At 37.7% G+C, this 22384-nt stretch overlaps 2 protein-coding genes across 2 annotated transcripts in view; one reads left to right on the forward strand and one right to left on the reverse strand.

Moving 5' to 3' along the window:
* Window positions 1-325: 325 nt before the first annotated feature.
* The window catches only part of LOC143891408 (phosphoribosylformylglycinamidine synthase), a 41289-nt gene continuing 19230 nt past the window's right edge, over window positions 326-22384 (forward strand). The window contains exons 1-5 of the mRNA XM_077395982.1: window positions 326-1080; window positions 13278-13333; window positions 19203-19312; window positions 20381-20540; window positions 20846-20938. Of these exons, the coding sequence (XP_077252097.1) occupies window positions 360-1080; window positions 13278-13333; window positions 19203-19312; window positions 20381-20540; window positions 20846-20938 (1140 nt within the window). The 5' untranslated portion in view covers window positions 326-359. The remainder of the gene's footprint in view (window positions 1081-13277; window positions 13334-19202; window positions 19313-20380; window positions 20541-20845; window positions 20939-22384) is intronic.
* Window positions 5768-7303, reverse strand: LOC143890551 (uncharacterized). Its single transcript, XM_077395280.1, has 3 exons — window positions 7031-7303; window positions 5824-6897; window positions 5768-5780 (listed from the first exon to the last, which is right to left on the reverse strand). Exons 2-3 carry the CDS (start codon window positions 6894-6896, stop codon window positions 5768-5770), a joined length of 1086 nt encoding a protein of 361 aa, XP_077251395.1. The 5' UTR covers window position 6897; window positions 7031-7303.

Below are 22384 nucleotides of genomic sequence, written 5' to 3' on the forward strand. Positions count from 1 at the left end.
CCATCTCGTAAATAGGTTGTGCCCCAAAAATCATTTCCATAGGATGATCCCAACCACCCGATCTATAGAAGTTTCCATAATGTGAGTCCCTCTTTAGATCGGAGGGTTAGAATCATCCTATGGAAATGATATTTGAGGTACAACCTATTTTCATAGCAGCCCATCAAATGGGCGGTTTGGATCATCTTATGGTGTGGGCTGTACAGTCCAATTCGAAAAAAAATAATGGGATGAAAAAAAATAATGGGTGAATTCATCCTAGAAGGGGCTGAATCTACCACTGCCCTTCAAAGATTAGGCATAAAAAAGCTATAAATTGGGAGCTTTGAGTGCACCCCAAACGTCCTCTTTGGTATGTGATGAACGCCACTCTAACCTCAGCTTCTCCTGCTTTCTGCTACTTCCATGGCCAAAAACACCAGAGAAGAAGATACCAAAACCCTAAAAACCGATCAAATCTCGAAATCTCCTCCTCTCTCCGTCGCAAGAATACCAAAATGGGAAACCCTAAATCCTCTTCCGATCAGAGACTCGAGATGGTGATCGATCTAGATGATGTCACCAATCGAGCCTCGGCATCTCTAAAAAGGTTCTTCACATTATCTGAAGCAAAATTCCACAGATTTATCTCCTCCGGATCAGAAACCCTAACGGATTTGCAAACTTTGGTTACGTTCGATCGGCAAGGACGAATGATCGTAGGCTGCCGTTACTCGTCTCTGCAATTCTTGGCTAATTTCGCCGTTTGGAGTTTCGTATTCGTTTATTTTGTTAGGTTTTTGGTGAAATTAGGGTTAGGGTTAGGGTATGGGATGGGTTTTGGTAATTGGGATCTGGTTCGGAGGCGGGATCGGAGTCTTGCGGGAAGAGAGGTGGTTGTTGGAAGGAAGAAGGATTTTAGGGATTTTAGGGTTTCTGTAAATCCTCTTTCAGATGGGAATGACACGAAGGTGAGAAATTCAGATTTCAGGGTTTCGAAGCAGGAGGCTCTGCCGAGGTGGTGGCCGGATTTGGTTCCTTCGCCGGGTTTGACAGTGGGCAAGGAGGATCTGCAAAGAGAGGCAAATAAACTAATTCGAGGTCTGTGTTTTTTCATCTGTCATAGTTCTTATATTGTTACACATTGGATGCACAATAAAATAGTTTTTCATTGCAATCCCACAAAATACTATACATTGCATGACAAAATTTAATACAAACTAATTTATTGTGAGCGCGGTCTCATGTAAATGCAGTTGTACCCTTGCGATATTGTTAGCGATATTAGAGAATGAAATCAAATCAAGATCAAATATTATGAGATTAGAAGATTTGATTTGATTAGGGTATATTGGTTGGTTGGGTTAGATTAGGCAAGTGAAATAGATTAGGATAGTGTCTTTCCATAATTATCTTATTCTCTTGCTATATTTATCATTTGAGTGTTCTATAAAAACACTCCTTTTGCTTAATGTAAATCATCCAAGATTAATATAATTTTCTATTATTTTACAAGCGAAATGGCAATATTGCATTCAAAGTATTTTATTGTGCATCCAATCGGGGCCTTCTATTAGTTTGTAAACTGTTGGAGGGAAGCAGATGATATGCCATTATAGATAGTTTCCCACCCATATATTCTCAGTTGTACCTTCAAGCATTCTCAAAGCTTGTGATACGTACCTCTATGGTGTATGTGCTGTAGTTGCAAAGTAGTTATTTATGTAGGGTTGTGGATGCTAGTTTTATTACGAGTCATGTTAGTGGGTAGAGTTTGTGGGTTAATGGGTTGTTGATGTGGCACTCTCTTTATGCATGTATTTAAGTTCTTGTATTTGAATGAAATGGAAAGAAGAGAATTTTACAGTACGGGAAACTTTGTGGGAGAGTCATGGTTCCTCTCGAATTGAACCTCTAGGAGGTCCGGTTGTCTCGAATCAACCTTTCTTCCCCTCTTTTCTATCTTTTTTCTTGTCTATTTCCGTTATAGCCAATTAGGCATGTAACAGCTTGCATCTTGTGTAATATGCCATGCCATTCTATCAATCCATTGTGTCTCTTGGACTGTTAGTGAGTAGCTACAGATAAGGAGTTGATTGATATAGAGCCTGTCTTGTAAAAGAGGCAGGCCGGCCTTCTTTTTTGAAATCTGTCATTGATAGGTTGTAGCTTGTAAGCCATATCTTTTGAAAGTTCTTTATGCTGGTTTAGAGAGTTTACTTTTTAATGGTTAAACTTACAACTCCCATCATCATGCTTTTATTCTTTTCCAAATAATTGGAGGAAAATTTGAAATAAATACGAATTATTTGTAAAATTTGCAATTAATTTTAAAATTTCTCAATATTTTTCATTATTTACGGGAAAAAACTTCTTAATGTATTTTTCGATTTTTTTTATGAATTTGTGGACATAGGTTGTGGGCTACAAACTGCATATTAAACCTATTGAAGGTGCAAAAGAAATGTTTTTTTTTGGTGGTGGTGGTGGTGGGATCCATTTACCATATTTTGATCCATTTTAAGTTAAAGTTCAGGTTTAAGACAAGACACTAACTTAAATACTTTTCATTGTCCTGTCTGCTTTTTAAAGTCTTTAGGGGATACAGTTAAGGGTGATAATCGTTCACATCCTCCCAAGAGAGTGCACCTTGCCGCATCTTTTCAATCTCCCAATGCAACTGATAAATATGAGCCAAATCATCTCAATTTCATGCATTCTCCGGAGAAACAAAAACAATTTCCTGTGTTCTCCGGAGAAACAAAACTGCGACTAATATTGGGTTCCATTGAATGAGAAGCCATGATATAACAGTGAGATTCTCATTTTCCCAGTAACCATCTCCGTTCGACTCTTTCAATTTGCCCGTTCTATAACCCAATTTTTTTTTGGCTTCCGATAAACATTCTTGCCCACTGTTCGCATTGAATGTAGTTTTTTCCATTGAGTCTAACCACTGTGATCATCAAACTTGGGTGATCATTGTGATTACTTCCCATAGTTGAGACACTTTTCATATTACACTCTCCCTGATACATTATTACTTCACTCATAATAATAGGCTTAAATCGTTCTTCAAGGGGAAAGAAAAGCACATAATAAGCAACCTCAAAAATCGAATCGCATTTGATTGCTATTCTTCATCAACAAACCCTATACACCTCCATGAAAAGGCTTTTGTAGGGTTCTGATCAGATTTTAGATCGGAAGCTGCTCTGGTACAATGATAAAATCAAGATTAAGAATTCAAGGAGAATCCAAGACTAGAAGAAAAGAAAGAAAGGCAAGAGATCAGGAAGAAGAGGCTCTGTTTCCTTTGTATTTTTTGCTGTCCTTTGCTGTTTTTCCCTTTTGTATTTCTGGTGACCTTCTCGGTTCCCTTCTTCAATATATATTGCCATTTCAAAAAAAAAGAAAAAAGGAAGAAGAATAGAAGAAGAACGAAGAGGAGCAGAAAAGAAGAGGAGATGAGAAGAATCGAAGGTAAGGCTGTGTAGTTGGAAGAAACTCAACTTGTAACCTTTATTCACTTCGTTGGGAAAGAAAACACACTCACAAATGTGGGGCCCACCACTTAAGTCTCAAGATTTAAGTTTTACGTTACTTAAGTGACATGAATGATAGAAATCCCCCCTTTCTCATCATTAGAAACATAAATATATAAACACACTTAGTTACACTGATGTTTTAAATAACTCATTCTTTTCAAGGACCTTGGTCTAAATTGTCTAATATTTGACTAGAATAATGCTTGTTCTTCTTCCATCTCGTCTTGTAGGCCTCAGGATGTCTAGGAACCCTCCCACTTAGACGACCGAATTAAGCTGAATTTTGATGGCTTAATGTATTCAATGGATTCCAGTTCATTAGTTAGAAAGGCTGGTTACAAGGGGACTGCCTAAGTTAGATGGATGTGCGGCCACACAAGGTTAGATAGAATTAAAAATGAAGACATCCGTAAAAAGGTGGGGGTGACACCAATTGAGGAGAAGATGAGAGCACCGCTTAAGATAGTTTGGACATATCCAACGTAAGCCTTTGGATGCTTCGGTGAGAAGAGGTGACTCGTGCCAAATTGATGGAGTAAAATGAGGTAGGAGCATAGTTGTAAATTCCGTTTCGGTCGCCATTTCGTTTTGGCCACCGAAACGGGATTTCGGTGGGATTTCGGTCATTTCGGTGCATTTCGGTCGAAACTTTTCGTTCACACAAAAAATATATTAAAAAATATGAGAAAAATCCAAAAAAATAAAAAATCAATAGAAAAAGATGAAAAACTAATAAATAGTCCAAAATATGTGTCCCAAAAGGCATATTCATTACTTAAACACATAAAGTCTTGCACAAGTGCAACTGATAGTCTGATACATAGAAAAACATTAAAAAAAAAAGATACATGAAAATGAAACATAGACAATAGCTAGTAGCAACAACTCTCAGTCATCATAACCCGGATGATCATACTCAATGTCTTCGTCGTCGTCGTCGTCATCACCCCCTGGACCACCAGTATGGACATCTTCTTCAAGAGGCATGAGAAAGTCGTCGTTGTCGTCCCCGGCTCCAACCACAACAGTAGGTGCTTCAAGATTTTCCCACCCAATGTCTTCCGGCGTGAATATGACATCTTCTTCTTCTGCAACCCAATCCATCATGACATCCAGATGGTCTATGCTCAAAGGGTCACTAGTGGTAGATGATTTCCTCAACAAGTTCCTGAAAAGGAAAACATTAAGTTTAATCAATGTCAAAGGTTAAACTTAAAAGCTTAAAGTGACGAGGTGAGAGTTGAAAACATTATATTACGTTGTATACCTTTCTCGAAACTTAAGATTGTAATGGACAAACACCAAGTCATCTAATCTCTGGTGCTCCAACCTATTTCTCTTTGCAGAGTGAATGTGTTCGAAGGTGCTCCAATTCCTTTCACACCCAGTCGCACTGCAGGTCTGACTGAGAATTCTGATCGCAAATGTCTGTAATTCTTCCACGTCACCTCCGAATTGATTCCACCATGCAACTGTAAAGTAACAAATAGTAAATCATTATTTGTTGAGAAACTGAAAGTTAAAATGAATTATACTTAATTAAACAAAAAACTCAAATATACCTGGTCCCAACTTCGTTCGGTTGCGGATTGCAAGCTTCATTCCAAACATACCCTTAGCCTCTCGATAATCCTCAATCTGATTGGTGATGTGGTCTTGTGTACCTTCATCAGGTACCAGTCGAGTGATGCATGCCAACAAGCCTCTGGTTACTTCACTGTGCCTAGAGAAGGTAGGAGTGAAAAAGAGAGCAGGGTTAAGAAAATATCCTGCTGCATGGAGGGGACTGTGGAGTTGCCTATCCCATCTTTGGTCGATGATCCTCCAGATGGGATTGTAATCTGATTTTCTCTTCAACCTCTCCTTGATGTTCTCTTTGGCCTTATCCATAGCTTCATATAGGTAACCCATCGCCGGTTTGTCCTGCCGATCTACCAAGCGCAGCACTCTCACTAAAGGCTCGCTGATGTTTAGAATGTACTTGCATTGGTCCCAAAAAGATTTATCCAACACAGTACTAACTACCCCTTCACTCAGTGGGTGTTGGACAAACCTACTAGTACTATACTCATCAGACACAAACATCTGCTGAAGTGCTTTCCGATTCAACACCAGACTTTGTATGCTAATGAAATTTGTAGCAAATCGGGTTGCAGCAGGGCGGCACAACTCCTTCCCTCCTGTGAACTTCTTCCTCATCAAATTCAAGAGGCTTCCATGGTTGTAGATGAACTTTGTAATCATTCGAGCCCTCTCAATTGTGGTTGCTATGTGAGGAAATACAGTCGGTTTGCACAGATGCTCTAAGATGAGATCTAAGCAATGAGCTGCGCACGGAGTCCAGAAGAATGTACCAAACGCGACTTCTAGTCTTTTCCCAGCAGCTTTGTAACTTGGCTCACTGTCAGTTACAAATTGCACCACATATTCCGGATTCACCTCTCCGACAATCTTTGCAAAGATATTGTATAATTCATCGGCATTCTTCACTATGCCAGATGCATCAACGGATTTGAGGAATATGACTCCTTTAGGGCAGTACACCAAAAAGTTGATTAGGGAACGTTGTTTGGTGTCTGTCCATCCATCTGCCATAATGCTACAACCAGTGTATCTCCACGACATCTTAATTTCCTCCAAGTAGTTGTTTACCTCATCCACTGTATTCTTCAAAATGGGACCCCTTAAAGCATGATAAGTAGGTGCCTTATAACCCGAACCCACGGCATTCACAGCGTCAAACATAGGTTGCCAGAAAGGTGAATTGGCAACGTTGAAAGGGAGATTGGCATCGTAGCAAAGCATGCCAACCGCCATGTCTGCTCTATCCATTGTTTCTTTAGTAGCCAAAGCACTTTTAATGCTTGGCTGGGCTCCAGGGGTTGTTCGTGTTGCAAAGAAATTCCTGATCCCTCCTGTGATTCCCTTCTTCTTCCTTTTTGTACCACTCGGTTCTACAAGAACTTCCTTACCTCTTCGTTGAGGGACTTGAGGCAATTGTGTGCCAAGGTCTTCTTCATCCTGCTCTTCTTCTTCGTCTGGTGTGCCATAAAAACCTCCAACCTCTGCTCTGGATATGCTCATCCTAGCCCTTTCTTTTCTCTTTGCATCTAAAAGGTGCTTCATTCGATATTTTACATCTTCAGTCACTTTTTTGCATGATGCTACTTCACCAGGAACAGCCGCTAAATGTTCTTTCAAGCGGGTTATACCTCCACCCGATATGACTTTGCCACAGAATATGCAAGTTATTTTATTTCTTTGACCCGGAACCAATGTACCGTAAGACCATGCCGGGTCATCCGATCTAGCGGGTGCCGAACCAATAGAGGATGCTCCTGCAGAAGGTCCCGAACCCGACCCACTCATTCTGAAATGAAGTAGAAGAAGGGGAAAAATGAATTAGAAGAAAGAAAATTAAAACAAATTACAAAAAAATGAAGTAGAAGGGGACAAATGAAGTAAGAAATAAAAGAAAGGAAATGGAAAGAAATAAAGAGAACCTTGGGGTTGAACTTGAGTTGAAGAGAAGAAGAAAAAATTAGCCTTCACTCACTTGAAATAAGCCTTTGGAAATAGTTCTTGACTTCTTGTAGTGGTAAGTTGAATGTATGCCTTCCCTTTGCTCCAAAATAGACTTGGATTGAGTTGAAGAAGAGGGTAGACTTGTAGGAAATTTAGTAGAATAGATAGTGTAAGTGAAAGTAGAGAAGAGAAGGAGAATCACTTATGTGAAGGTGGAGGAAAAGAAGGTAGGGAAAATGCTATTTATAGAGTTTTTTTTATTGATTGTGCATTTAAAAATGACTAAAATACCCTTCCCAACAGCTATAAACAGTCACATTTTGAGGTTAAAATGGTCAAAAACCAAAAAGAGCCGTTGCAGGGGCATTGTTGTAAATTCTGCAAGTCAAACTAGCCGTTATGGACGATTTCGGCCGGAATGGAGAATTTCGTCCATTCCGGACGAAATTCCGGATTTCGGAAAATTTCGTCCGGAATGGACGAAATGGAACGAAATTTCGTCCGAAACGAAATTTTGTCAATTTCATTCCGGAATTTGAATGAAACCGGTTCGTTTCGTCCATTCCGGACGAAACGAAACGGTATTTACAACTATGGGTAGGAGCAGACCGAAAACAACTTGGGTAGAAACAGTGAGGAAAAACTTGATAGCTAGGAACATAACAGAGAACATGACCTTTGAGAGGATAGAATGGAAGGAAATGATCCACGTAGAAAAACCCAACTAGAGCCAGGATTAGAGCCGGGTAGATTCCTTTCACCTTCTTCATGAAATTTTTCTAAAGGATTCATTTAGCCGACCCCAACTAGTTTGGGACAAAGGCTTTGTTGAGTTGAGTTGAGTTGAGAATGGCAACACAAACTCGTTGCATGGGTGCGGAAGTGGCATACATTGTGGTAATGAGTTTGCAGGTGCATTTAAGCTATATTCCTTGATCGCAAACATAGCTGTCAACCCGTGACTCGACTCGCGGCTTGATTTTTTAATTTTATGACTCGTGACTCGTAAGAGTTTTTGACAAGAACAGAAATTTAGTAGAAAAAAAATATAATTATATATCAAAAGATGAAGCATGTAAAAAATATAATCCAATAGCATATAGATAAAGCATTAAGCCAAAAATATAAATGACTGTATGCTTTTAACTTACATGCACAAAAATAATTATGTACTGATTCGAACTTAATAATGGGTGAAAACCCTTCCTTGCGTTAGATTTGTATCCACATGATTTATGGTAGATAGAGCATTAAGTCAAAAATATAAATGACTGTATGCTTTTAACTTGCATGCACAAAAATAATTATGTACTAATTCGAACTTAATCATGGGTGAAAACCCTTCCTTGCGTTAGATTTGTATCCGCATGATTTATGGTATGGTTAGAAGGAGATTTGTGGTGATTCAGGCTAAGAACTGAAGATTGTCCAACACTGGGAGCCTTTCGCACATGTTTTTTTGAAGCTTAACATTGACGAGTCTAGCATGCGGAGCCCTGGTCCTGCCGGAATTGGGGGAGTTGAGGGATGAATTTGGAGCTATTAAATGGGCGTTTGCTCGCAGACGCAGACACTGATGGAGCTGAAGTGCTTGCTTTCTACCAAAGAATAAGGTATCTTGAGAATGAAGATTTGAATAAGGTAGTGGTAAAATGACACTTGCTCAATGTGATAAGGTGGCTTAGTGGCTCTCATTCCTTCCCTTGGAGATTTGCCTCTTTCTCCGATGAGATCCAAGACAGGGTGGGGGATGCATTGATTTCTTTCCATCATGTTAGGTATTCAGCTAATGGTGTGGTGGCCAGCTTAGCTAAAGATGGTGTTTAGGGAGAGAGTTGAGCTATTTAACATCGTTCCTCCTCGACCTTTGCAGTGGGCTTGTTCTTGTCTTTCTTTTCTTTTTTTTGTCTCTTTATTTGTATAGACCTCCTCGGTCTATTTTTCACATTCAATGCAATTGCCTACCATTCAAAAAAATAATAATTAAGTTTTAAGTTCCAACTTTCAAGTTTTCAACCATCAAAACAAGAGCCCAACGACTCGACTTGTCTCATAAAAGTCTTAGTTTTTTTACTCGACTCGCAGCGACTCGTAAGTAGGGCTGCAAACGAGCCGAACATTGGGGTGTTCGTGCTCTGCTCGCTCGGCTCGTGTTCGTGACGAACTTTTTTTTTGGGCTCGTGTTCGGCTCGCCAAAATTCAACAAAGCTCGAGCTCGGCTCGTTTAGTAAACGAACGAGCCCGAGCCGAGCTTTTAATGAGCCGAGCCGAGCCAGGTTCGAGCTTGGTTGGGTTCGGGTTCAACTCTTTTAGTAAACACATCAAATAAATACCATTAAGTAATATATATATATATATATATATATATGAGAATAGAGTTACTAAGGTGTCACCTCATATAGCTTATATGAGGTGGCGCTCACAAAACATAAGGGGCCCACATTTTTGGGGTGATCCAAACCACTCATTTGAAAGGCCCTTAGATGGATATGGTGCCTACAAAAAATCAGGTCCATAGGATCATCCTAACCCTTCCATTTATGGAGGTTAAAAATAGGCAAATTTATGGAGGTTTATACCCATCCATTTCAACCTCCACAAATGGAAGGGTTAGGATGATCCTATGAAGTTTATTTTTTGGGCACAGCCTATCTATGTGAGGGCCTATCAAATGAATGCTTTGGATCATCCAAACAAAGTAGGCTCCTTATGTTTTTAAGCGCCACCTCATATAAGCTATATGAGGTGACACCTTAGGAACTCTATTCTCTCTCTCTCTCTCTCTATATATATATATAATATATCTATATATATAGTAATATAACGAACATAATCTGAGCTTTAAAGCTCGGCTCGGCTTTATGAACTGAGCCTAAAAAGTTCACGAGCTTGTCCGAGCCGAACTATACAAACCTCGAGTTCGGCTCGTTTATTTGACGAGCCTAATTTTTGGGCTCGGGTTCGGCTCGTTTAGTAAACGAACGAGCCCGAGCCGAGCTTTTAATGTGCTGGTTCATTTGCAGCCCTACTCGTAAGAGTCTTCAACAGAGGCGAGTCACCCATGAGTCTCGACTCGAAAGCCCAACGACTCGAGAGTTGACTCGTACAACTCGTAAGAGTTTGACAACTATGATCGTAAAGCACAAACTCATGTATTTATTTATTTTTTAATGGCAACACAAACTCACGTATTCTCGGTGGAATGGTAATTAGCGTATAATTTTTCAATCGTAAGTCACACATTGTTTTTTTTTTTTTTAAAATTAAGTCACACATTGTTTTCCAACCAGAGAAAAGAAAATTGTCCCATAGTGCTTAAAATGGTTTTTACCTAGCAAACTTATACCTGTATTAACGAGTTAAGACATTATTGTTTACCACTCAAAATTGAAGTTGCACTCGCCATCACACACTTGCAATCTCCAAACTATTAGAATTCCCCCAGGTATTTCATTGATGTCAATTGTTTTTTTCTTTTTTTTTTTTGAATCATAGCCGACTTTATTGCCAAGAAATAGATTGAGATGGTCGTTACATAAGGAAACAAGAAGACAAGGGAAAAATTAAGGGGAAGGGAATCAAACAAAGCCAAGACATCTGTAGATACTCCTTCTCTAGCTAAGCTATCCGCCTCCTTATTGGCTGAACGACGAACATTCTGAAACACCACCGAAGTAGAGGCCAACCAATCACACATTTCATCAAAGAATCTGTCAAATCGCCAAGGGTGATTCTGAGGCCCTTTGAGCCACCGAATAACATTCAGGGAGTCTCCTTCAACGATCACATGTTCCATTCGGTCTATAGCCAAAAGCTTTAAGCCTTGATGAACTGCCCTCACCTCGATCTCCGTAGCGTCGGCTACTCCTATGGGACCTGCAAAGGCCCAAATGACCTTCTCATGCTCATTTCTTAAAACTCCGCCAATCCCTGCCGGACTGGGATTCCCCAAGCTCGAACCATCAAAATTAAGCTTAACATATCTCATCGCTAGCGGAGTCCATTCTTGGATGATCTTTTGCTTATTCATTGATGTCAATTGTTAAATTACTCTCTTGCTACCGAGTTTAGATTTAGGTAGCAGATGCTCCTACTTTACCTCTTAAGACTCCTATGAAGAAGATATATCAAATCCTTCCTTATGTTCTTCCCCGGACATGACCTACCATGATACTGAAGCCCCTTATTCATAAGGTGCTCACCGGTTTGGGAGCATGTCTAATAGAAAAATATGGAGATGTTTTGTAAAATATGAACTTTGTTTCTAAAGATGCAGTCTCTACTTTGTAGAGCATCTTCTAAATTGGGAAAATGCATCTAGGGATGATAGCATCTTTTGAGAAACCTCTTGTAAATTTATGATCAGGACAACCAGATCATAAATGTTATGGTCGCAATCCATCCATGAGTGAGTGAAGTTGGTTTTGCTTCCAACGTTGGGCACTGAATTGAGGTATAAAATGGAAACTTCCATTGATGATAATAAAGGATTACAATGCTGAGAATTCTCCTTTTTCTTGGTCTCTCATAACCTAGTCTCTATCTAGTTGGATGGAAATGAGTCTGGAAAACGTTGACTAAGTTATTGATGGGGACATCAACAATGAGAGCGAGTTCAAGTTTTACAAGCGCAAGCGAGGGCGGGGACGTGAGGCATCATTGATGTTGGAGGACTGATTTACATGGACCATGGGCGTCACACACGCATAGGACGTCACACACGTCATACACGCCCATACATGTTACATGTGGCGTTATGTTTTTTAGTTTTTTTATTTTATTAGTTGTTTCTTTATTTAATAAGATATTGGTTATTTCTTTATGTGCTAAGTTTAGTGGGTTTAGGTCTCTTTTGATTGTGATAAGAGAAGGATGCCAAAAATAAGGGATTATACCCAAATTGTAGGTGCGCACAACACAAACTCTATATATGTGCGTGTGCGCGTTTTTTTAGAGGAATAGCAATTGACGTTTTTGTATTGAGCATTTGGCTTGGACTTCTTCTCTTCTCTTCTTGGTGGCTTGGAGCCAATCTCTCCCACCCTCCTCTCTTCTTTTCTTCTATCAAATCATTCACTAACAAGGTAAGACATCAAATCTTTTAATCTTTTGTGCTTCTTGAACTTAAAGTTTAAACCCCTAGAATCCAAATAACTTCATCTTCAAGATCCCATCTTGATATTTTGAGGGATTTATTTTGTGATTAAACCTCAGCCAAATCACCCAAGATCATTAGTTTTAAACCTTTTTAAGCCTACTTGAAAATTTCATACCTATTGAACCCTAAATCCAGTTTTGGAGATTAATAGTATAAACCAACCATCATAACCCATTCCTAGGCCTGAAATTTGCATTGTTTCTACCTTTTAGACCTTAACCTTAAAACCCAACAGCAGTTGTACCCTAATCTACAGATCTGTCCAATTCACCAAAATACCCTTTTGGCCTAAAACTGGACTGTTTTACCTTTTTAGTGCTGCTGATAGTTTTGTTTGCTGTTCTTCATTGAAATATCACTATTCTCTTATTGAAATAGATTTAATCCATTGATATTTGCATCAATTTTTAGTTATTTTAATTGGTCGCATGTTTAAACAATAGTTTAGAACTAATCTTGTCATTAACAATTCACCTTAAGGATCTTTTACCTATTGGTTGGTTTGTATAAGGTTTATCTCTTGATAATTATGTTCTTTCTAATTGTTGAATACAATTTAAGTCTCGTTATTGCTGCTGCCCGTTAATTAAATTATAATTAAATCAGCCCTAGTTTAGTTCTTTAGGTGTTTTGAGTTTTTTGTGTTAACCCTAAGCCTTTCCTAAAGCCATTATCCCATTAGGAGTGTAGGATTTTCCCTAAATTAGGTATTGTCCTACTTCAGTTATCCACTGACAAAATTGTGTTAAGAAAGGAACTGAGTTCTGCACCTCTATATTTGTGAACTAATTATAATTAGGTTGAGTTAAATCCTTTGTCACTCATTATATATACCTGTGTATAGCATGCACACATATTTGATTATCTTTTCCATGGGTTACTCTGGCAATGTGTTATCATTTTTACTTTTTTAGGCTGCACTAAATTTCAGTTACCTTGTCGTAGCTAATTGCTCAGTTTCTTGTATAGGTAAAGTGACATCTTCCCTTTGTCTTGGAAACGATTTCATAAATGCTACGATCGACGCTCTTCTCCCTCAAATCACTATCTATTGACTTGATTTCCAGCGATCATGGATAATAGAATGAGCGGAAAGGATCTTACAGAAGATGATATTATTCAAGTCAGTGCTTTTATGACCTGTATGAACTTTACATATCAACGCATCTTCTCCTTTTTGCTCCATTTCAAAAAAAAAAAAAAGTATCTCAACTATACTCGCATAGCCTGATTCTTTCCACCTGCGACACCTTATCATTGAAATGCCATATTGAAGTCATTATTGTGTGTAAAGTTTGGATAGTGAGGAAAATTGTAGATTTCTTGTGTATAAAGCCTTTGATTGATACACACACACATGTTCTTTCTCTAAAGTCATTCTATTGCAACATGTCATTATATTTTTGGAATGTTGAAAACTTGTGTTATGTTGCGACTAAAAGGTAAATGGTATTGAACTTCTATATACATCTGTTGCCATGTTTATTAGTAAGAAGTCATTGACACTGTGATGCAGATAGTAGGCGAAATAAGTGGCATATTTGCCCATTAGTATTTACTTACATGTTTTTAGTTTTTCATGTTATTTAGTTTCTAGGATTTTATTCTCCATGTTATTTGTAGGAATTTTATTTTCCATGGAATTTTAGTTCCATTGCATGTATTGTCCTCATGTATTAGGGATTAGAAGTTTGGATGATTAATTGAATTGTGACTTCTCCCCTCTACATATATCTTCTTCTAGTTCTCCTCCTTTTTCTTCTATTCTTCTACCCTCTCTTCTTCTCTTCTTCCCTCTCTTCTTCTCTTCTACTATTCTTCTTCTACTTCTCCCTAAATTCTTCTCTTCTACTTCTATTCTTCTCTTCTTCTTCTTCGTCTTCTTCTTCTTTCTCCTCTTTCTTCTATTTCCCTTCCCGGTCATACATCACACTGCTCATGTCTAAAGATATAAATTGCCATGCAGTGATCTATTGGAAACAGAGGAAAGTGTGACGAATCATGATTTGGAGATTCTAAAACCAAAAGGAACCTGTGCAAGGACCACCTGCTTTTCATCAGGACAAATTATACTCAATCTTATTCGGTAGAAATGCTGTGCAATGCTGATATTTTTTCTCCATTTTTAGCGATAATGGAAATGAATTATTGAATTGTGCTGAGAAGTGCTTCAGTGTCTCTATGTTTCTACCTAGCTCAAATGACAAGCATGCCCTCCCCAGAAACACTAGTATCTTTTCTCTTCTTTTTTCTTTTTCCTTTTTTGCATTGGCATGTTCTAGAATTTGGAAATTTACACAACTGCATTTAGATAAACACTGGCCACTTCATACCACTTTGTTGGTGAGCTAGTTGTGTACCGTCTTGCCGAGCTCTCTGATGTTCTGGTCGGTGATTTGCAGCTCATTGCATTTACAGGATTGACTGTTTCCATCTAATACATTCAATTCAAAAGTGAATGATTGTTGTTACATGTTAGCCAATGATTAATTGTTAATGATTCTTGGAGGCATTAGTGAAAATCCTCCATAGTAAAGGTATGAATTCCTATGGATCATTCCCTAATTGCTTGTCGTGTCCTTAAGAAGCTTTGGAGTATGTAATCCGTGTTTACTGTCTTCTGTAGTCTTTATATTATCCCTTTCTACTGTACATCCACACAATTTGCAAGTAATGGTTGAGTAGTAAAATTAGATGTTGCAACGAGATACAATCAGGAGTTTGTTCTTGGTTATGACAAGACATTCAACCCAAATGTTGAAATGTAATGACCCAATCTGACGGGTCACTACGAGCAACTCAACATGTCAAAATCACCATATTTTTTTAAAATAGACTTAGCACCATAAACTTGTTATCTACAATTCTTATTCCAAACAAAATTAGTCTTAACAACAGATAATTAAAACCATGAATAGTCTGAAACTCAGCATAACTCAAAGTTCTAAAAACAAAACAGAACGAAACTCCACTAGCTCTAAAGAAAAAGACTCAGGGAAATCGACGGATATCATCTCCTCCCACTTCAATTATTCTTCGTCCCACTCTTCGGACTCAAGTTTCCTCATCTACGAACACTCCCTTTTCCACTTTCTCCATACCTGGTGGGGAAAAATGGGCTACACAGGAGTTTGTAATAGAGACAATACTTGTATTGGATATCAATCAAGACAACATATTTAAATAAATGTGTATAGGTTGGAATCAACAAAAACAAGGATAGATAATAGAAATGAATGCCGAGTAGAATCATACTGGGAAAGTAAATCCATAAGGCACACAAGAATCAAGTAAGGACAGTTAAAACTATAAGAATGGTATAGGAATCGAGCTGTATCAACATAAATCAATCTAAAATTTATTTACTATATTTCTGGTTTATCATTATTGAAATATCTTTTAACCCAAGACACTCCAGTTCTCATTAGCTTGTTGTCTTTGCCCACACGGTCCATTCCTCGGAGTCGGATCCGATAGATCATACCGCCCAGAGACTTATAGTCTTCATAGGATTCCAACATCAATGAGGGGGTTGCACGACGCTCCCAAGTTGTATATTTATTTATTTATCTTTTCTTATTATCCGCGGATGGCTCTACGGCCTCCCATCACCCTTCCCCATTTACATCTTCATTTCTTCATTCTTTATTTTATTCTTTGTCTTCTTAATTTTTCCATATACTTAAATGAGGGTGGTTATTGGGTTCATTTCTTATTGAGCATTACTATTTCTAAATGACATATACTTGAACAGTTAAAACAAGTTTAACGAAAAGTCAATAACATCAGTACTAGGAAATAACTAACATCTAACACCATACACAAATCTCCATCACCATTGAATTCATTGAATAACTATACTGATAATGTCTAACTATCATCTGCCTTGGAAATTTCGAATGTGAGAAATGTTGCAATGCCTCTAAGTGAGGATGCAAGAGGGTCAATCTGTAACGAAGCCACACACTTAAAATCATTTAGCTCCCAAAGAATTAACGATTATCCTAATTATTTGGTGTGTTATTTATTCTGGGTCTGATTCCCTTTTTGTTTATTTTTGAGGCTATCTAATGGGTTTCACTTAAGACATCATCCGAGGATCCTTTAACATGTCTCACCCACGCAACACTGTTTGTAACTCAAAGTCATTAAAAATTGCTAAGTTCACCCCAAAAACATTCATACGTAATAATATGTAAAGAACTAATCGTACCCTATTTAAGTATAAGGTGCGAGAGAGAGAGGGGGGCTGTGTTGCTATAAAAACTATCATATAATCATTTGTTCCTCTTGCACATGGGCTGAAGTGTAAGAAAACTATCTATATAACTTATAGGCCAAGTATATGGGCTGTTTTTGTGAAAGTGCAGCCCTATAATATATAATTTTTTGCATGTAGATGCTGATTTATAAGAAAGAACTGTTATAATAACTTATACATATACATAAGGTTGGTTTCGAAAGGGAAAGAGCCATACCTGCATCACGCACACCACGTATGCCTGATTTTAAAGAAAAGACATCATTTGGCACATGGTTTTAGCACACATAGGTGCTGATTTTTTTGAAAGAACGATTTATCTATTCATAACTCTATGTGCGTGAACTGGTGAAATTGGAAAAATACACAAAACCACTTATTTAAATTCTATGCTAATATTACTGATGGGGGGTTGAAAAATACACAAAACCACTTATCTAAATCATATGCTCATATTACTGATGGGGTTGGAAGAATACACAAAACCCCTTATTTAAATTTTATGCTAATATTACTGATGGGGTTGAAAAATACCCAAAAACCTCTTATTAAAACCCTAAGTTCCTATTACTATTGTGATGGACAAACCTAAAAGTTTCGTTTAAGTAATCATGCGCATACAACTTTTGCGATTGAAAATATATAAAATTTTATTTATGCAGTCCTATGTGCATGATACTGTTGTGATTAGGAATTACTTAGAAAAATCATTATTTCCTATATACCAAAAGTATAGAATTTCATACGGAAGCCATTTTTTTCCTATAAAGGACTTATGTTTTATATTTTTTTTCTTTTTTTTACAAGTGAAAATCACTCTATTTCATATGTACTGATGGCATAGGATTTATATATAGAAAAAAGACAATCATTTTCCTCTCTTTCATATTACATGGTACTGATGTACCATATTTTACAATGAAAGTTATTTTCTTCATAGCACTGATGATATAGGGTAAATATACAAAAAAAATCATTTTCTTTTTTATTACTATTATTATTATTTTGCTTTTAGTTGTTAGTTGTTACACATCCATGAGTAGAAACCCGAATGAGATCTAACTAGAAGGGTTGGTGCACTTACTTGTTTTACGACAAAGATTGAAGAAGACCAAGTTGGCTTTGTTCCTCCTTCACACACACACACACACACACACACACACTCTAACTCTCTTAATCTCTTTCTCTTCTCTCTCTCTCTCTCTCACCCTCTAAATCTCTCTCTTTCTCTCTATCTTACTCTCTCTCTCTCTCTCTCTCTCTATCTCTTTCTTAAATTCCGAGGATGGAGGATATGGGAGATGCGCACATTTTTCCTTTTGGGAAACCATGGGTATCTCCCCCCCCATTAAGGCTCTATAGTTGCTGATTTGGTTGATTTAAATTAATTTCCATTTATATCTCTCAACCTAGGTGGCAAATCCTTTTATTCCTACAATATCTCAAAGGTTTGTTACCAATTAAATCTTTTATTTAAGAAAGCTTTTTGGGAATGGCAACTAAATCAGTGGGCCCACCTTCGAAACCTTTTTGGGGATGCGCACAACTCAACAATTGAGTTTGTGAGGGAAAATCGTGTACACCCCCCATCACGCCCAGTTTTCCTATTTTTTTTCTTCTTGAGTTATTTGTTTGATTTCATTTGATTTTGTTTCAATTATTTTGGTCTAGGGGATTCCTAATATATATATCTTGAGTATTTAGAGGGAAACTTAAATCTTAAAAACCAATATGAGATCCGAGTGTGCACACGGGGTGCACATGATTTCCCAAAAGGGGAAATCATGAGCCTCTTCCTATTTTAATTCTCGCCTTTTGTTTTCCTCACTTTAAGTGAAATTTTTCCATGGAAATTAATTTTCACGAAAAGTTTTCTATCCTCCCCTCACTTAGTGAATTAAGTTATAAACTTTCAATAGCCCTTGATTCTAAGATCAATGGATCTAAGTTAATCAAGGGGAAAATGAGTGACTTAAGTTTAAGATCGAGGGTTGATCAAAGGTGGATTGATGATCTCCACCTGATCTCCACCCTTGAATGTATGATCTAACGATCCAGTGGCCTAAATCTTAAGGTTTCAAAGAGGAAGTCGAATGGTAGTCATTACATAAAATGAGCATTTTATGGGTACTTTTCTCTAGCCAGTTGCAAGTGATGGATATTCAGTCAAATGGATGCAAAAGATATGTTCTTCATGGTAAGTTAAAGTACAGAGCATGCATGGAATAACTCCCCAATTTTGAATATTCTGATCTCCATGAATGTATGTGGAATCTGGAAAACTCTGCACCCTGCGCCTGGAATTTAAGGTTGTTAATATACAGACATGAGATGAATAAATCAAGAGACAATTAATTAACTTTCAGATTTCTATTTTTGTCTCTCCTTGATCACAAAACTTTTAGCTGTCCCTGCACACAGTTTGATGGTTAAGAAATACATGTTGCACGCTAATTGTATCTAATTACTCCCTATTTCTCTGGATAGTGACTCATTTATTATTATTCATTCATGCATTTACTTCACCTTTTAGGTTGAAAAAATGTTAAAGAGTTGCAGTGTCATATCTGGATAGTGACTCATTTATTATTATTCATTACATGCATTTACTTCACCTTTTAGGTTGAAAAATTGTTAAGGAGTTGCAATGTCATATTAGATCTGTGTACTTAATTTGTGTGAACTGTTCAGTCATTGATGGGTCGCCTTCTTTGTTTCAATTGGAAATCAGCTTCGCCAGATATGCAAGACTTCTGGTGCAAGGGTCTTCATTGAGACAGCTAATGCACGGGATTCCTTCTATCGAGCATCAGTTGACTTTGTTCTCAACTCTTGCTGCAGGTATTATATTCTTCCATTTCCTTGGCTCTGAATTTTAGTGGCCTTCTTATTTGCCTATTATACCCGGATACTAGTGCTTGACACGACACGATACCGATACTTGTACCGGATACTTCATGAATACTTGTCTTGGTCAAAATAACTCTTTGTTCCAAATAAATTCCTCTCCCTTCAAATTAGGTATCGTTTTTGTTTTGCTTAAAAGTGTCATGTATTTGCAATTATAATTTTGCATATATGAATTTTACATATCCTATTTTAAATTTAGAGGAAACTGTTAAGCTCACCAAACTTATGGTGAGCTAGCTTGCCCAATCACATGGGTCCCACATTTTGGGGAGTGATCCAAACCATTCATTTGCAAGGCCTTATCATAGATAGGGGGTGTACCAAAAATCAGCTCCATAGGATCATCCTAACCCCTCCATTTGTGGAGGACAAAAATGGGGCAGATTTGTGTCTGTCCATTTTTGTCCTCCACAAATGGAGGGGTTAGGATGATCCTATGGAGCTGATTTTTGGTACACCCCCCATCTATGTAAGGGACTTTCAAATGAATGGTTTGGATCATCCTAACAAAGTGGGCCCCCATGTGATTGGGCAAGCTAGCTCACCATAAGTTTGGTGAGCTTAAGCTCACCAACAGTTTCCTCTTAAATTTATTAGAAATTTTATCCTATCAAGTTAAATCTAGTTATGTTTAATAGGAGCAATGATAGAATGAAGGGCGCCGTTGCAAAAAACCAGCTTCAACGGCGCCTCCATTGGTCAGTTTCAGCAAAGTCAAAGCCGAAAAAAGTGGATGACCCAATGGGGGTGCCCTTGAGGCTGGTTTTTGCAAGGTTGCCCTTCATTCTATCATTCCTCGGTTTGTAGTGTTTTATCTATATTTTTAAATATTATTTCATGGCATGGGACAAATCTGTATCCATGTCTGTATCCACATCCGCATCTGGGTATCAAAGATCATAGGTATTTGTTAGTTCACTTGCTATGCTATGATCTCTTTAAACTTCTGTGTGTTCATAATCCTTTTCTGAATTTTGAGAACTATTGAAAATGATGCAGCATAACGGGCTACGCTACTCTCATTAAAATTGATGGTGAAGAGGCCCCAGATTTCATTGCTGGGCTAGCTGATAACATAGGGTTGGACAACATTCGGGCTGCAAGAATTGTGTGTGCAGCTGTTGCCGCACGCACACGCTCCAGATTTTTACAGGCCTGGGTATGGTTTTCTATCTCTTTGTTTTTAGGGGTGCAACTTGGGTCGGGTTGGGTTGAGCTTTTGGTAAAAAAGGAATTGGAATCAACCCGAACCCAACCCGATTTGAAGGTAAAAGCTCAACCTTAATTCGCAAAAATCAACCCGAGTTGCACCCTTATTTGTTTTGGACTTCCCTAGGCTTTATCTGCTATAACTTACTCGTCATTCTATCGCTAGCTCACTAATTGCAAGAACTTAATGCTTTTTTATGTTAAACATTTCCTACAAAATTAAAATAACTAAATGTGGTATTTATCTGGTTGTAGGCATTGGAAATACAAGGAAAACGATCAGAAGCATTGGATGAACTATTGAAGATCTGTCTGATTCATCAGACATTTCCTCCTGAAGAAAATTCTGTATGTACTTATTTATAATTTTACTACTCATAATTCAGGTGCTTGCTTTTTCTTTCTGTTCTTCTGGTTTTTCTTGGTGTCCATTTTTTAATTTACTTTATCGAGTGCTTCTATTATAGATCTATACATCTTTGTTAACTTTTTGCATTTGTGCTTTCTGGATCTATTTACGATTCAAGAATTGTTTGTGTGATTTTTATGTTCTTGGAACTTTTGTCAAGGCTCATTATTTTAGATAAGTACATCTTTGTTATCTTTTTGATTCATGCTTTCTGGATCATAGTCCTAACTATGGATAACATGAAATGTATTAACTGTTATTGTGCTTAGGCGTGCTTGTTAGGATATTATATTTATTTTCTTTTACTTGTGCTCTTTTTACTATGAAAGGGTTATGTTTGTCATCTGACCACTTTGTACTTTGTATGTAGGGGGAATATATGTACTTCATTCGCGATATATGAAAGATAATTTTTTGCATCATTTTTGAAAAGACTGCATACGCAATATTTTTCTTCAGTGCTGCTATGGAAACCGAGAGTGGAACCGAACAAATAACTACACGCCACATTGCCTAGGAGGGTGGTTTTGCCATTTTAAGAAAAAAGACAAAAAAGAAGGAACTAAGATTGCCAACTTGTGAAGAGGCTATTTGTTCGGTTCCATATTCGCTAACCATATCACTATTCTATTTTTTTCTTGTTTCTATGAATTCCTCCTATCCTATGCTGATTTTACAGATTTTGAGTTTCTAACAATATCTATGGAGTTCTCACTCTAGAATTTGCTGGTTATATATCTTTCCTCGTTATAGGCTTCATTTGGACTGGTCTTGTAATTGGATCAGCTGAAGAAGCATCCTGGGGACCCTTGGAAATCACCGCTCTATAAAACTGAACTTTGATGGATGTAGTATAATCAAGGTTTTAAATTTTGGTTTCGGAATGCGTTTCGGTCCTCACCGAAACCGAAATTTTGGGCGAAATCTGACGAAAACAATTAAAAGATATTTTATCTCGTCCTAAAATTTCGGCCGAAATTATCGCAATTTCTCCCTGAAATTTCGGGAGAATATTAAGGGGCCGTTTGGATACGCGGATTTTTGAATCCCGGATTTTAGTTTGAAAACAGTGTAAAAGATGGTTCGTGATCTCGTCTTGGATTTTAAGTAAGAGAACCAGGTTTTAGAAACCTCTCGAGAGGTTTCTAAAACTTGGTTTTCTTACTTAAAATCCAAGAAACGCTGCCAGGACAGCATGCTGCTGCGAGATCATGAACCATCTTTTACACCGTTTTCAAACTAAAATCCTGGATTAAAATATCTGCGTATCCAAACGGCCCTTTAATAAACTAAAAAATTCCGTATTTTTTGAGATTTTCCTTAAAATATCGGACCGAAATCTCAAAATTTCGTAGGGTTTCGGGTTTACCTGATTTCAGTTTCGT

The sequence above is a fragment of the Tasmannia lanceolata genome, unplaced genomic scaffold (genome assembly GCF_043159265.1).
Source record: "Tasmannia lanceolata isolate RefF3 unplaced genomic scaffold, GAP_Taslan_0.1 ptg000013l, whole genome shotgun sequence".
Lineage (NCBI taxonomy): Eukaryota > Viridiplantae > Streptophyta > Magnoliopsida > Canellales > Winteraceae > Tasmannia > Tasmannia lanceolata.

Excerpts from the sequence above, each read along its gene's own strand:
- LOC143890551 (XM_077395280.1), bottom strand. The coding sequence starts at position 6,896 with ATGAGTGGGTCGGGTTCGGGACCTTCTGCAGGAGCATCCTCTATTGGT.